Source organism: Lampetra fluviatilis, chromosome 28 (genome assembly GCF_964198595.1).
Source record: "Lampetra fluviatilis chromosome 28, kcLamFluv1.1, whole genome shotgun sequence".
NCBI lineage: Eukaryota > Metazoa > Chordata > Hyperoartia > Petromyzontiformes > Petromyzontidae > Lampetra > Lampetra fluviatilis.
Window position 1 is genome coordinate 12,055,290 of NC_136302.1, and position 14,949 is coordinate 12,070,238.

A 14,949-nucleotide genomic window follows, 5' to 3' on the forward strand; every position below is an offset into this window, starting at 1 on the left:
GACCTCTTAGAGGGGGGTGCAGGGTGAGGGCAAGAGGAGACCGAGCGAGACGGAGGGAGAGAGAGGGGGAGGGAGTTTGGCTCGAACACGCGTTTACCAACACGCCTCGCGTGGGTGTGTGTCGTGTGTGGGTGTGTGTGTGTCGTGTGGGTATGTGTGGTGTGTGTGTGGTGTGTGTGTCGTGTGGTGTGTGTGTGGTGTGTGGGTGTGTGTGTGTCGTGTGGTGTGTGTGGTGTGTGGCCGGGTGGCTAAAGCACAGCAAGTTGGTACAGTAGGGGGCACAGGTGGTGCATCAGCCAGTCATCTCGGTCATCTCGGTCAGTCGACCCGTGGCACCTGGGTCTGCCCCGTGACCTCCTGCCAGCGGGCGTTCGACACTTCACGTGGCCTCAAGGTGCACATGGCTTGGCACAAGCGTCGTGGTGACGTCACCGCCACTTAGTGGCGAATGGCGGTTGTTGTTGTTGTGGTGTGTGGGTGTGTGTGTGTCGTGTGGGTGGTGTGTGTGTGGTGTGTGTGTGGTGTGTGGGTGTGTGTCGTGTGTGTGTGGTGTGTGGGTGTCGTGTGGTGTGTGCGGTGTGTGTGTCGTGTGGTGTGTGTGGGGTGTGTGTCGTGTGTGTGTCGTGTGGTGTGTGTGGGGTGTGTGTCGTGTGTGTGTCGTGTGGTGTGTGTCGCGTGTGTGTCGTGTGTGGTGTGTGTCTGTCGTGTGTGTGGGGTGTGTGTCGTGTGTGGCGTGTGTGTGTGGTGTGTGTGTCGCGTGTGTGTCGTGTGTGGTGTGTGTGTCGCGTGTGTGGTGTGTGTGTGGCTTGTGTGTGCGTGGCGTGTGTTGCGCGTGTGTGGATGCACGGGACGAGCAGGTGAAAAGAACATTGAAAGAGTGGCAGGGATGTAGGCAGGAGGAGATGGAGTGAGACACCGAGAGAGAGAGAGGGTTTGGCTGGAAGAGGCATCGATCAAGTGGAACTCGGCAGTGCGTGCGTGTGCATCGCGGTGGGGTAATGCCGCGAGACGAGCAGGAGGCGGTGACGAGAGGCAGGGAGGGAGGGAGGCACAGAGAGAAAGAGAGAGAGAGGGGGAGGCAGGGCAAGGCGAGGGGGGGAGAGGGTGGGGGGTGTTGGTTGATCGGAGGGCGCAGTTGGCAAAGACTCTCAGTGCGCGCGGCGAGAGCGAGAAAGCCAAAAAAACAATCGGCAGATCACCTCCCCAGCGCCGGCCGCATTGGCCGTGTTGTTGTTGTTGTTGCTGCTGCACGACCTGTAGGTACAGCCTCCATCATGAGCGAGGCGAGCCGGAGGGAGTGAAGGCACGGGGAGGGAGAGACGAGGGAGTCTGTCCTGGCGTGGCGATGAAGTCGTAACGAGAGCGAGAGAGGCGGCGGCGCAGCCGGGCCACCTTGTGGATTGCGCCGACGCGAACCCGCTCCTGAGAGGGTGAGACTTTACTGCCGGTCACCACCACCACGTGCACCACCATGTCCACCACCTCCACCTCCTTCTCCACCACCACTACCACCACGTGCACCACCACGTGCACCACCACGTCCACCACCACGTGCACCACCACGTCCACCACCACGTCCACCACCTTCTCCACCACCACCACCACCACCACAACCACGTGCACCACCATGTCTACCACCATGTCCACCACCACCACGTGCACCACCATGTCCACCACCATGTCCACCACCATTTTCACCACCATGTCCACCACCACCACGTGCACCACCATGTCCACCACCTCCTCCACCATCACGTCCACCAAAGACAAAGATTTCCCCCGTGTAGCCTGAACAGACTGTAGGTGCAAGTGCTGTTAGCGAGGATCTATGAAGGCCGGCACTGTGGCACACGAGGGGGTGGGTGGCCAGCACCACGTCCGGCCACCTTTGTCTCCCCAGTGGCGATGTTTACACACCGCACCAGGTACTCATTTGAGGCTGAGTCGACCCAGGGGAGGCCCATGACCGGTTCCAATAATCGTAACCGGTGTTGGCCTTGAGCGGGAATCGAACTCGAGTCGCCGGGTTCGTAGCGCAGCGCTCTAACCGCTAAACTACCGCTCCCCTGTCATCATCATCATCACGTCCACCACCAGCACCACTCCATCTCCCCACCATCACGTCCACTACCACCATTACCACCAACAACACCACCACCACCTCTTCCTCCTCCACCATCACGTCCACCACTACCATTACCACCACCACCTCCTCCTCCACCATCACATCCACCACCACCAACAACACCACCACTACCTCCTCCGCCATCACGTCCACCACCACCAGCACCACCACCACGTCCACCACCAACAACACCACCACCACCACCTCCTCCTCCACTATCACGTCCACCAACACCACCACCACGTCTACCACCAACAACACCACCACCTCCTCCACTATCACGTCCACCACCACCACCACCTCCTCCACTATCACGTCCACCACCACCACGCGTCACCCGCGCGTCGCGTGCCGGGCGGGTTCCCCGTGCCCGTCTCGTGGACCGGGTCGTCCTCCGCCCAGCGGCGGCGGTGTGGCGCGAGGCATCGCGAACCGAGAACAAACTTCAGCTTAGCTCCCCGCCGCCTCCTCCTACATAAAGCGATGAGCATCGGATTAATAGAACATGTATAGGGGATTGATCCGAATATATTCTCAAGCAAAACAAACTAATGATTATCGCGAATAGCCAGTTAGAATCTCTCATCTCACTCCATCTCGGTCTCTCGTACACCTACAGTACGGTATCTCTGATCGCAACTCGTAACATATCTTACCTCTCGTCGACGTATCTCCTCTCATCTCTAGAGCTCTATCTCGTGTCCGCATCTCTTCTGCCATCTCACTGGGAGTTTATAAACTGAAAGGGGGGGGGCGGTGGGGGGCATGCCCCCCCCCCCAGTGGGCCAACATCGCCACCAGATTCACCACTGCCGTCTCATCCAGGGGTTGGTGGACCACGTAGAGATTTTCCAGGCTGCGAGGTGGCCGCGAGATTGCAGCACGGCAAGTGGGTCCGTGAGCGCCGTGGGGGTGTTCACGGTCAAAGCGCCATGCCGGCAGGACCCTCCTGAACAGGGAGTCTTGAGACTCAGTGGCGCGTGCTCGTGGCTAATTTATTACTTTGAGTATTATCCGAGTCATGGCACTGGCGTGTCAGAGGTGTAAAGTTCACAATAAACTTCGCGTACAGTCGTTTATCCACGTTTTGGTGTCGTTGGAATCGCCTGACATTCATTCGGATGTGAATGACAACGTCGCATCTCGCGACTTGCTGGGGGTGGGGGGGACACGCGGCTGCGTGGACATCGTGAGCGCATCCACACAGCGACGCCTGGCGTAGTACATGTAGCTGTGTGACGTAGTAGCTGTGTCACGTGGTACATGTAGCTGTGTGACGTAGTAGCTGTGTCACGTAGTACATGTAGCTGTGTGACGTAGTAGCTGTGTGACGTGGTACATGTAACACGTGCTCCATGTAGTTGGAGGTATTGCGAGTGAGTCCGTCACGTGGTCGTGATGCACCGGGTGGCTCAGTGACTCTCACAGTAACCAGCAGCGCCCTGCTAAGTAAATAACTTGGGGCGACATCGACACTCGCGCGCGCACACGTGCTCAGTCGAGGCTGAGTCGACCTAGGGGATGGCCCAGGATCGGTTCAGATCATCGTCGCTGTTTGTTGGCTGTGAACGGGATTCGAACTGTGCTCACCCGGGGTTCGTAGTGCACCACCTGTTGGAGGAACGGTGGTCGCCCATCCTGGCACGATCCAGGCTCAACCCCTGCTTAGCTCAGGTGGTACTTTCTACCCACCTAATGTCGCTCGCCAGGTGTAACAGGTAAACGCCGTGCCAGGTGTCACGAGGACATTGCGTGACCCGGGGGAGGGGCTCTTCGTTGCAAGGCCCTCAGGCCACTGGTGGAGGCCGGCGGCCTTTAGGGCGGCCCCTGAAATGCGGCCCCCCCGACCACACACAAGTGGTGAAAACGCAACCCCGTCGTCGTCATCGTCGTCATCGTCGTCGTCATCGTCGTCGTCGTCATCGTGCTGCCGTCACAAACCCCCAATAGTTTCAGACGGTGCGGCAGCCCTCACCACACCGATGACGTCTTATCGGGGAAAGTGGCCCCCCACCCCCCCGCCCCCCTGAAAATGAGTGATTAACTCTGGCGTGAGTCGTCATAGCTGTACCTGACAATGAGCAGCAACATGCCGATGATGATAATGTGGTGGCGCTGGTGGTGTTAAAGACCGTGCTGCTGCATCGGCGCTTTCCGCGGGCTACAGCGCGACACGCCGGCTATACCGCGACACGCCGGCTACAGCGCGACACGCCGGCTATACCGCGACACGCCGGCTACAGCGCGACACGCCGGCTATACCGCGACACGCCGGCTACAGCGCGACACGCCGGCTATACCGCGACACGCCGGCTACAGCGCGACACGCCGGCTATACCGCGACACGCCGGCTACAGCGCGACACGCCGGCTATACTGCGACACGCCGGCTACAGCGCGACACGCCGGCTATACCGCGACACGCCGGCTATACCGCGACACGCCGGCTATACCGCGACACGCCGGCTACAGCGCGACACGCCGGCTATACCGCGACACGCCGGCTATACCGCGACACGCCGGCTATACCGCGACACGCCGGCTACAGCGCGACACGCCGGCTACAGCGCGACACGCCGGCTACAGCGCGACACGCCGGCTACAACTCGTGCAAGCGCAAGCGTGGGCCAGGGTGGAACGGCAGCGGGACAGCGCGTGTGCAAAGAAGCACGGAGAGGCGAGAGACAAGAGCGAGGAGCACGCGGATTGTAGAGCGCACGCAAGTTAGAGACGACGTCCTCCTCCACGTTGATCTTCATCATCCAGCAGCGGATAGGCCACGGTGATGAGTGCGTCACGCAGGTCCGTTGGGGCTAACGACTGCACGGGGCAGCGCGTCGGTAATGAAACGCACGTGCATATTACGGAGTGATGAACAGCGTTGTCAAGAGCGGGGGGGGGGGCTGTGTGTGCTGCGTGATTCCCGAGGCAAGCGGGGGGCGCTCACGGAGCAGATGTTGAGTGTTTGTGCGAGCGGATTCCACGCGGCGGGCGGAGTCTGTTCAGCATTACAGATCGCCATCGTCTGGAATGAGATCGCGTTCTTAGGCGGCCCACGCTCATTCCTGAAGACGAGCCGCTCTGTCGTAACCACCCCCCACCAATCAATCTCCTTGCCTCTCTCTCCTCTTCCCCTCTCTTAGCTCATTTACACACGTAACGAAGACAAAGCCCCCCCGTGTAGCCTCTAACAGGCCGTTGTTGGGGCAAGTGCTGTGCGCGAGTAGCACCTATGAAGTGCGACACACGAGGGGGTGGGTGGCCAGCACCACGCCCGGCCGCCTTTGTCTCCCAAGCGGCGATGTTTTGCCACCACCACCTCCACCACCGGCTCTGTCCAGCCAGCAATGGACATTGTCTCATCAGCAGGATGATTGGGTAGAGCCACAGTGAAGTTGATCGGCAGGTCGCGTGTGGTGGGGGAAAGTGTGGGTACTCACACCTCTTCCGAGACGACTGGCGAGTGTGGAAGAGTAGGCCAAATACCTTCTTGAGGCACTCTCTCCGTCTAGTGGTGGCCCTTCTGTCACCAGTGGCGTGAGCAGGCAATTGCAGGGCTGCGCCTTGATCTTTTATATACAGAGCGCACATTTGAAGGAACACGGCTGATGTTTAATCGTTAGCATTAGACTACACTTAAGTACGCCTGTATATTTGGAGTTTGCGTCTCTCTCTCCTCTGGGGTTTTCCTCCACATTTAGAATCAACATCACGCCCTTAGAGTGTTTGGCTGCTAAACATTTCCGGATGGTGATAAACCACTTCGTTGAGCTATCATTTGTCAACAGTTGTGGCCAGGTCGCTTCTGAAAAAGAGCTGTAAAGTTCAGTGGGCCTTGCCCGGTAAAATAAAAACACAATAGTTTCGTTTATAACTGATGCAGTTGCAGGTCTCGCTCGACTTACGAGAAAAAAATGTTGCGACGTTTTACAAGGTGGCTGCAAGACGGAAATGTCTTGAGATCATAAAAACGTTTTTTTTCATCACGAGGTCCTTAAACGGATGTGCGGCAAAGCCGGCGTGGGGCCGGCGTGGGGCGTGGGTCCACAACAGCCTGGCGGGAGGGGGGGGGGCTATTGGGGGGACGACAACGACGTTGGGACGACGTTGCCGTCGATCATGAAATCTACCGCCGTGAATTGAATTCCTGCGGGGTGATTGTTGTGCCGCAAAGCCACGAGATCGATTTTCGAGAATCTTACAGCAGAACACCTCCCACACTCCCATTCAGGGTCAGATGTAGAGGCATTTGTGCACACCATGGGGTCAACATAAAAAGATGACTCACGCGTAACCACAATTCAGTAATCTGGACAAGCCGCGGTGGTGGCGATGGTAGTTGGCACAGTCGGGGGCACAGCTGATGCATCTACCAGTCATCTCAGTCAGCCGACCCACGGCACCTGCTGGGTCTGTCCCGTGACCTCGTGCACCTAGCCTGGTACAGTATGGGGGTACAGCTGGTGCATCTACCAGTCATCTCAGTCAGCCGACCCACGGCACCTGGGGTCTGTGCCGTGACCTGTGTCAGCGAGCCTTCGGCACTACACGTGACGGTCTCAAAGTGCACCTGGCCTGGCACAGCCGCTGTGGTGACGTCACCGTCACTTGGCGGCGAATGGCGGTTGTTGGTATCGGTGGTGGCCGCCTGTGGAGGCAGTAGCGAGGATTGGTGGATCACCGCACACACAGATGTTGTTGCCTAATCTCCATCTGTCCCTTCTGTATGGGGGCACGCGTGCGTTTATGCGGGCGCTCTGATTTCCTCCCACACGTATGATCATAATAATAATAAGCAATCGCTCTTTGGTTGAAAACATCTTAATGCACAGAGGACCCTCAGAGCTTGGGAAATGTTTGATAGAACCGGGGCCACCACCTGGCTACTGCCTTCCAACGTTGCGCTTGGCTCAGCGAGTGCGTGATGCAGTTTGCATGGACGACGGCACTGAACACGACGCTCAAACGCCGAACGAAAACAACTTGAGATTAAAATGCAGACATCGGCGCATCTTGGTAGCGCGTGCGAATAACTCGGAAGGCACGAAACGCGACGAGTCCCGGGCGCAGTTTGGCTTCTCAGTCCGGTGAGGGATTCTCGCCAACTCCGCACGTCTTCCGCACGGCGCGTAGCTTCTGTGTAGGACAGTGTGCTGCTGTCCGCACTCCGCTAGCGAGCGGCGATCTCAAGTTCCCCTCTGCTCTGTCTCCTCCAGATGCACTGCCCTGGGAGGCGCGGTGTAAGTGATACACGGCGACGGTGACGCGAGTCCTGGGACGCTGCGAGGCGCGAGTCACGTGTCAGGCCGAGGGAGGTGCCGCATTGACGCAAAAGGGTCAGTGCGCGCTGGGCTCGCAATCCAGCTGGGTCGCCGGCTCGATTCCCCTTCTCACCCCACCCCCCACCTCGGTCCACCCAGTGAGGGGTGATGAGCTGAGTCAACCCCACCCGCGACCAGGGTGTGAACTTGCAAACTTCTGATTGCGAGCCGCGCGCTCTCCCTTTGACAGGCGTCCCAGGGACAGCCTAAGAATACCGACCACCGCGTGTGTGTTTTCTCTCCTGCCGTGCCAGGGAGTCCCGAGGGAGGGCTGCCGCGCCGTCCAAGCAGGAGAGAGAGAGGGAGGAGGGCCAGGAGGTGGCCGTGCTGGGGAGTTCTCTGACCGCTACCGCACCATGACCGGCTCGTGACCGAAACCTTGGCCTAGCTCTCCGCCGTGTAGACATCAAACATGGAGCACAGCAACGACGTGGACCTGTCGCAGCTCCACATCTCCCCCAAGTGGAACTCCCCCCACGGCCGCCACCGCTCGCAGTCCCTGCTCTCCTCCTCCGCCGGCGCCTGCGGCGGCAGCGTCGTGAGCAGCAGCAGCGGCAGCGAGTCGCCCACGTCGCCCGGCACCCCCGTGGAGACGGACCCCGCCGGCGCCGCGCCCCTCGCGCGCTCCCCCTCGCGCGCGACCCCCCGACCGCCGGCCTCGGGCTGCTCCCCGCTCGCCGGTGCCGCGCCGGCGCTCAACGGCGCCTCCGCCGCGCGGCCGACCTCCGGCCTGCGTGGCGGCCCTCTCGAGTTCGACGTCGACTCGGTGGTGCTCAGCACCGACAGCGCCGCGGCGCGAAAGCTGGGCACCGCGCAGGTCATCCCCAAGGGGCTGGCGGTCGGGAAGGCCGCCGGGGCCAACGCGTCGGCGCGCCGGGGCCTGAGCCACCACCGGAGCCTGCAGGCGGTCGACCGGCGCCAGCGCCGGACGCGCAGCCTCCTCTTCTTGGAAGCGGCGCCGGCGTCGGACGACGAGGGCGCCGCCTCGGCGGGAGACGCCGGAGCGGCGCCGGTGGACGAGCCGGGCTGGTGCCGCCCGGACGACGGCGGTGCTGTCGGCGTTGGCGACGTCGGGGGCCTTCAGCGGGGCCTTCGCTCCACGTCGTACCGCCGCGCCGTCTCGTCGGCCTCCGCGGGCGGGAAGGCCTCGGCCGAGGGCAAGGCCGGGTGGCTCAAGCCGCTGGGAGAAGACGCGGGCCGCTCGCCCGACAAGGTGAGGCCGCGTGCATGCGTGTGTGTGTGTGCATGTGTGCGTGTGTGTGCGTGCCTGTGTGCGTGTGTGTGCGTTTGTGTGTGTGTGCGTGTGCCTGTGTGTGTGTGTGTGTGCGTGCGTGTGCGTGCGCGTGCGTGGTCGACGCACTCAACTCGTGTTGACGCCTCGGTCAACCAGACTCGGTGTCGTCTCATCCCATACTCCGTGTTCAATCTCAACCACACTGCAAGTCACAACACGACAACAACAACCGCCCTTCACCACTAAGTGGCGGTCACGTCACCACGGCGCCTGTGCCAGGCTAGGTGCACTTTGAGGCCACGTGAAGTGTCGAAGGCCCGCTGGTCGGAGGCCACCAGACAGACCCAGGTGCCACAGGTCGACTGAGATGACTGGCAGATGCACCACCTGTGCCCCCTAATGTGCCAACTTGCTGTGTTTTAGCCACCCGGCTCTCTGATCGTTGTTGTGAGCATCGCTCCTCTGCTGTCTATTGTTGCTGGAGGGCGACTGCCTCCAACTGCCCAGCAGCGTCCTTCACGAGCCTCCTCCACAGAGGCCGATCTTGACACCGCTGGTACCAGTCATCAGCAAGTCCACTCAGCTCCAAATCCTCCTGTACCACATCATTCCATCTCTTCTCTAGCCCGTGCCTTACCTGTTTAGCCCCCTCTATCCGACCAAACAAAGGCTGCTTGGGCATGCGGTGGCTGGGCACGCGGTCACAATAACACACTCACTCGCTCAGCCGCTCACCGCACTGCAGGTCACAACAACACCACTCACTCTCCAACTCACTCACCCACAGCACTTTCTGGATCACCTCCCATCGTCTCTTTTCCCCGAAGCTCTTCACGACACCAACCTTTCTCAATTCAGGAAACTGTGTTCGACTCCCCATCTAGTACGGTGACAGCGCCGATTGCCGCAGTCGAATCTCGCTCAACAGAATTGGCGGCTCCCTTAACTGCTCAGGCTCTCCAGCTTGTGTTGCAAAAAAACAAAAAAATAAAGTTACAATTCTACAGATTCAGGCAGTGCCAGCCGAACATTGACAGCCGCAGGTTACAAATTCACAAACCCGACAATATCAATCGCGACCAGAAAATCAGGTCCACTCGCACCGCCCCCGCTGTGCCTCGCGACCACCGCGGCATGCTGGGGCGGTGAACTCCGATTAAGACCTCCAGCTCCGGCTGGGGCGGCACGGCGTTCCAGACGGCCGTTTGCCAAAGCCCGGTGGGGAAACTCGCCCCGCGTGCCCATCAACCCCGTGCCGTCGGGGCCCGGGCCACGATGTCCGACGTTTCGCGCGTCGCGTGCTGGGGGCTTCTTCGGGAACTGACCCGGAGAGAGCTCTCCGCCGTGCGTGAGAGGGAACGAGAGGGTGAGGGTACGAGAGGGTGAGGGAACGAGAGGGTACGAGGACTTGCCCCGCACCTCTGTCATAGCCAGCGGCAGAGAGGACTACACCGTGGCCTACGCTCGGCCGGCTCGCGTGTCGTGGCGGGGTCAACTGTGGGTATCTCCCACACGTCCCGACACGCCTCGCCACCGTGGAAGAGTCTGGCCAAAATACCCTCCGTAGAGGGGTTCTCTCTAGGGGCCGCCGTTCTGCAGCGGGTGGTCACGAGCAGGCAATTGCAGTGCTGCGACTTTACCTTCCTGCCCAGCGGCTTGACTCCCCTTGTCCCACCGACAGCGCCTGAGCATTGTTATCGGGTGTCGCAATCGCAGGGAACGGTGTTAGGGGGTGGGTAGGGGGTGGGTAGGGGTGGGTAGGGGGTGGGTAGGGGGGGGGGTTGGTAGGGGATGGGTAGGGGGTGGGTAAGGGGGGGTTAGGGAGTGGGTAGGGGGTGGGTAGGGGGTGGGTAGGGGGGGTTTAAGGTAAAGGAGCCACAAGACAAAGCGAGCCGCCGCGTGCCCCAAACAGCACGTGATGCCGCATGAGTGGGAACAAACCCACGCGTCATCGTCGCCGCCGCCATCAACATCGTCATCATCGTCGTCGTCGACATGATCCACACCCCGCCCGTCAGTCGATGGCAAAAACGAAACTCACGGTTACGTACGAACACAAACTAATGATTTGCGTGGTCTTCATGCAGCAGTGGATTGATGATGGCTGCTGCCACTGACAGTGTTATTCATGAAGGATCTTTCGTTTTTCCCCATCCACCCCCCACCGACTGCCAGAAAACTGCAGGCCACGTGCCAGCGGCAGAATATTTCTTTAATAGATCTGAGGAATCCGATGAGCTATCAAGCTCTTTTGCCACGGGTGTCCAGTGCAAGCTGAGCGCTCGAGATTGGCTCAGAATAACTGCAGCGGCCAAAGTGAAGCTCAAACGTCCACGAGTCCATGAAGCTCACACGCACACACGCAGACGTTGCCACCCACTCCGCCGAGGTGCATCACCCAGAGCAACGCGCCTGGCGCAGCGAAGAGAAGCCAACGCCTCAGGGCCCCCGTAGCTCAAGGGGCCCTGGGGATCACAGTAGATATGCAAACTTCGTGCCAAGTTGTCAACGTGTTTTGCTCGGGCTGCTCAACGCGACGCTTTTGTTGACAAACCACACCGATGTCGCCAGTGTGACGTGGCCGATCGATTTGATTGGCTGTCGTCGCCATCATAAAATAGTAGCCGCAATTTAGGGGCTATTTTTGTTGTGAGATCGCTTAAATATAAACGTGTCGCTGAAATCCGCCAACACCCGACACAGCCAATTAAGTAAGGGTTGTCACGTGAACAGAACGGGCCGATTCGTTACTGGCACAGCACACCGGTTGTGTGTTGGAGAGTGAACTCACAACATTTACAATTCGAGTAGCGTGTGGCATGTGTATCGCAGTAAATCTGAAATATTCAATCGACAATAATGTCCCGCTCATGATTATTAATGAGGTGGGTTTTCCACGTGGAGCGACGTCACCCGCGCATGAGTATTAATGATATAGCGTTACGGAGTTAGCGTGACATCAGGGTTCTGGCTTTTTATGTATAAATAATATTACATATTAATAATATATCGGTTGTGAAAGCCTACGTGTTAGATAAAACACTACTCGACCATCTCACCCAAACAACAACAACAAAATTGTAAGTGTTGTGGATTTGCTCTCCGACACACAATAACCGGTGTGCTGTACTAGCATCGAATTGGCAAGTTTTGTTCACGTGACAAACCTTACTAATTGGCCGTGTCGGGTGGTGGGGGGGGGTATAACGACACGTTTATATGTACGCGATCTAACCCAAAAAAACCCTCTACTATGGATGATATTGGTCGCGAAAGCCTCGTACCGCATCTTAAACCGACTAAATCCCCCGAGACGAATCGTGGACATTTGGTCGGGGGTTTAAGCCGCCGGCGTCAATGTCGAAAAATTAATGTTCGCGATTTACTTTTGCAGGCAAGCGACTCAAAGAAACCTTTGCTGAAGAAGTCACACACGTTTGAGGAGAGTAAGTAGCCGCGGAACGGTCGCCCAGCTCCGGCGCTGGTGCACGGACGGGAGAATCACGGCTGCCTCTCCATCTTGACGCTCAGAACACACCGATTCGCCGCGCACTTGGCAGCGCACACACCGACTGTCACACGCGACGAACGCGCCGTTAGCCCCGCCCCCTGGCCCTGCTTGGCCCCGCTCCACGTTCGGACGTCTTCCGACAAAGCCGGTGTATCGCGTTTCGGTGTTCCGGCTCGGCACTGGCACATTACCCGGTGGGAAAAACCCAGCCGTGCCGCGCCGGCCTCGCGCCCGCTCGGCCCGTAGCGCCGGCCGATAAAGAGTCTCCGACCCTCTTCCTCCCCCGACTCCCCCCCCCCGCCCGGCGCAGGCGCGGACACGGTGCTGTACCAGCAGTTCCGCGAGCGAGGGCTCGACGGTGGGGCCGCGGATGAGGACGGCGCCCCCCCCCCGGAGTCCCCCGAGCGGGGGGGGGGGCCCGTCGCCGATGGCGGGGGGCTCGTCCTGCCCGCTGCCGGCCTCTGACGCCGTTGACTCGGACCCCAGCATCGTGCCCACGTACAGAGCCCAGCGGGTGATGTGGAGTCAGCTGCCCGAGGTCAGGGACTCGGGCGTCCTGGAGAGGCTCTCCTCGGAGGAAAGGAAGAGGCAGGAGGTAAACCAGCAGACCTGAGGCTCCATGTATTGCGATGTACGCACACACAAAGACAAAGATCCCCCGTATAGCCTTAACAGACTGTAGGGGCAAGTGCTGTTAGCGAGCAACTATGAAGGCCAAACGGTACACGAGCGGGTGGGTAGCCAACACCACGCCCGACCGCCTTTGTCTCCCCATTGGCGATGTTTACACACCGCACCAGGTCCTCATTTGAGGCTGAGTCGACCTAGGGGAGGCCTAGGACTGGTTCAGATAATCGTCACTGGTGTTGGCCATGAGCAGGGAATCGGTCTCGGGTCGCCCGGGTTTTGTAGCGCAGCCATAGGCCTCGGCAAGGTAAGGTAATTTACCCTTTTTACCGGGTAAAAGGGTAAAGGTAAAGGTGTCGATATGCCAAGGGGTAAGGTAAAGGGTAGGGTAAAGGTAGCGCGAAGTATTACCCGGTAAACACGGTACCTTGTTTACCGCTAAAAACTCCGTGGCGTAGTTTGTGGCCTCCATTAAATAAGTAATATTTAAACAAACTTTTTTTTACACACGCTTTTATGAAATGTATTAGTAATTGCAGAACTCCACGACTCCAGGAAGTGGCCCCGAAGCTTGCCATAACGTAAGGGGCCGTGGCCAATTACAGCAAATGTCAGTTGAGCGTGGACAATTAGGCTCAAGCTGAAACATAACATATAAAAAAGAATGTGATTTTTTAATGACAGAATATAGTATTGTCATCAGTATGACATAAGTATACCAAGTTTGCTGTCGATACTACATTGGGAAGTGGGTTACAATTGAGTTACAAGATTTGAGGATACGATACGACAACGAGAACAAGCGTGTAATTTGGAGTCATCGAGAGTATTCTATATGAATAAAGCGCTCTACCTAGCATTTAACGTTATAAACCTTTTTCATGTGTAGTACCCCAGTAATTACCCTATAATCGGGTAATTTGTATGGGGTAAGGGTAAAAGGTAGGGTAAAGGTAGGCTCGTTGCTTTTGACCTGTTACCTTACCTTGCTAAAGGGTAAAAGGTAGGGTAGAGTGATTGTATTGTGGTAAGGCAAAAGGTAGGGTGAAGGTAGGCTCGTTGTTTTTACCTTTTACCTTACCTTGCCGAGGCCTACGCAGCGAAGCGCTAACCACTGCGCTACGCCACCGCTCTCTCTGCACAAAAACACGCGCGCACACACGCGCGTGTGTGCGCGCGTGTGTGCGCGCACACACGCGCGCACACACACGTGGTGCTAGGGTGGAGCATTACGGTGAGGGTCGGGATTAGTTCCATTGGTGAGGGGTTTGTTTCGGGTTGAACCGGTCCTGGGCCTCCTCTTCGGTCGACTCAGCTTTCAAATGAGCAGCTGGTGTGGTGTGTAGTAAACATTGGCGGCACGGGGGAGACAAAGGCGGCCGGGCGTGAGCCACTCCACGCTCTCGTGTGCCGTGACGGCCTTCATTAGTGCTACTCCCTTGCGGTACTTAAAAAAAACTATTTTAACTATTTTTTGTATTTTACCAGGTAAGGCCCACTGAGCTATAAAGCTGAAAGTTCTTTTACAGAAGCGACCTGGCCCCAAATGATAGGTCAACGAAGTGGCTTATCACGTAGTAATGTATAGCAGTAGCCAAATACTCTGAACGCATTTTTATTCTAAATGTGGAGGGAAAAATTCAGAGGATTACCCAGAGAAAAATCCACGCGGCCATGGGGAGATACCCACACTCCAAATATACAGCAGGCGTCGGGGTCGGGATCGAACCGACGACCTCCTGCATACCAGGCGGTGTGTTGAGGCTACACGGGGGATGTTTGTCTCTGTGTGCACGCGTGGGCACGCGGCAGGCGATGTTCGAGATCATCACGTCAGAGCACTCGTACCTGCACAGCCTGGAAGTGCTGATCCGCGTGTTCCTGGAGTCGGCCGACCTCCGCATCACCATGAGCAAGACGGAGCAGCACCACCTCTTCTCTAACATCACCGACGTGCGCGACGCCAGCCGCCGGTACGCCACTGCCACTACCGCCACCACCGCCACAACCGCCACAACCGCCACCACCGCCACCTCTGGTCACGCTGGACGCATCGCGAGGCCGCGTTTTGTGCAGAACCGCATCTCCGGCGAGCGATTGCCGGCTCCCACGCACCCAGCCACACACGCACT

The 14,949-nt window shown here is 58.4% G+C and overlaps 1 protein-coding gene across 1 annotated transcript in view; it reads left to right on the plus strand.

Annotated features, from left to right (window-relative positions):
• Positions 1 to 1,114: 1,114 nt before the first annotated feature.
• The window catches only part of LOC144942801 (rho guanine nucleotide exchange factor 26-like), a 32,701-nt gene continuing 18,866 nt past the window's right edge, over positions 1,115 to 14,949 (plus strand). The window contains 6 exon segments of the mRNA XM_078869747.1: positions 1,115 to 1,430; positions 7,700 to 8,658; positions 12,074 to 12,125; positions 12,501 to 12,598; positions 12,600 to 12,785; positions 14,630 to 14,790. Of these exon segments, the coding sequence (XP_078725873.1) occupies positions 7,858 to 8,658; positions 12,074 to 12,125; positions 12,501 to 12,598; positions 12,600 to 12,785; positions 14,630 to 14,790 (1,298 nt within the window). The 5' untranslated portion in view covers positions 1,115 to 1,430; positions 7,700 to 7,857.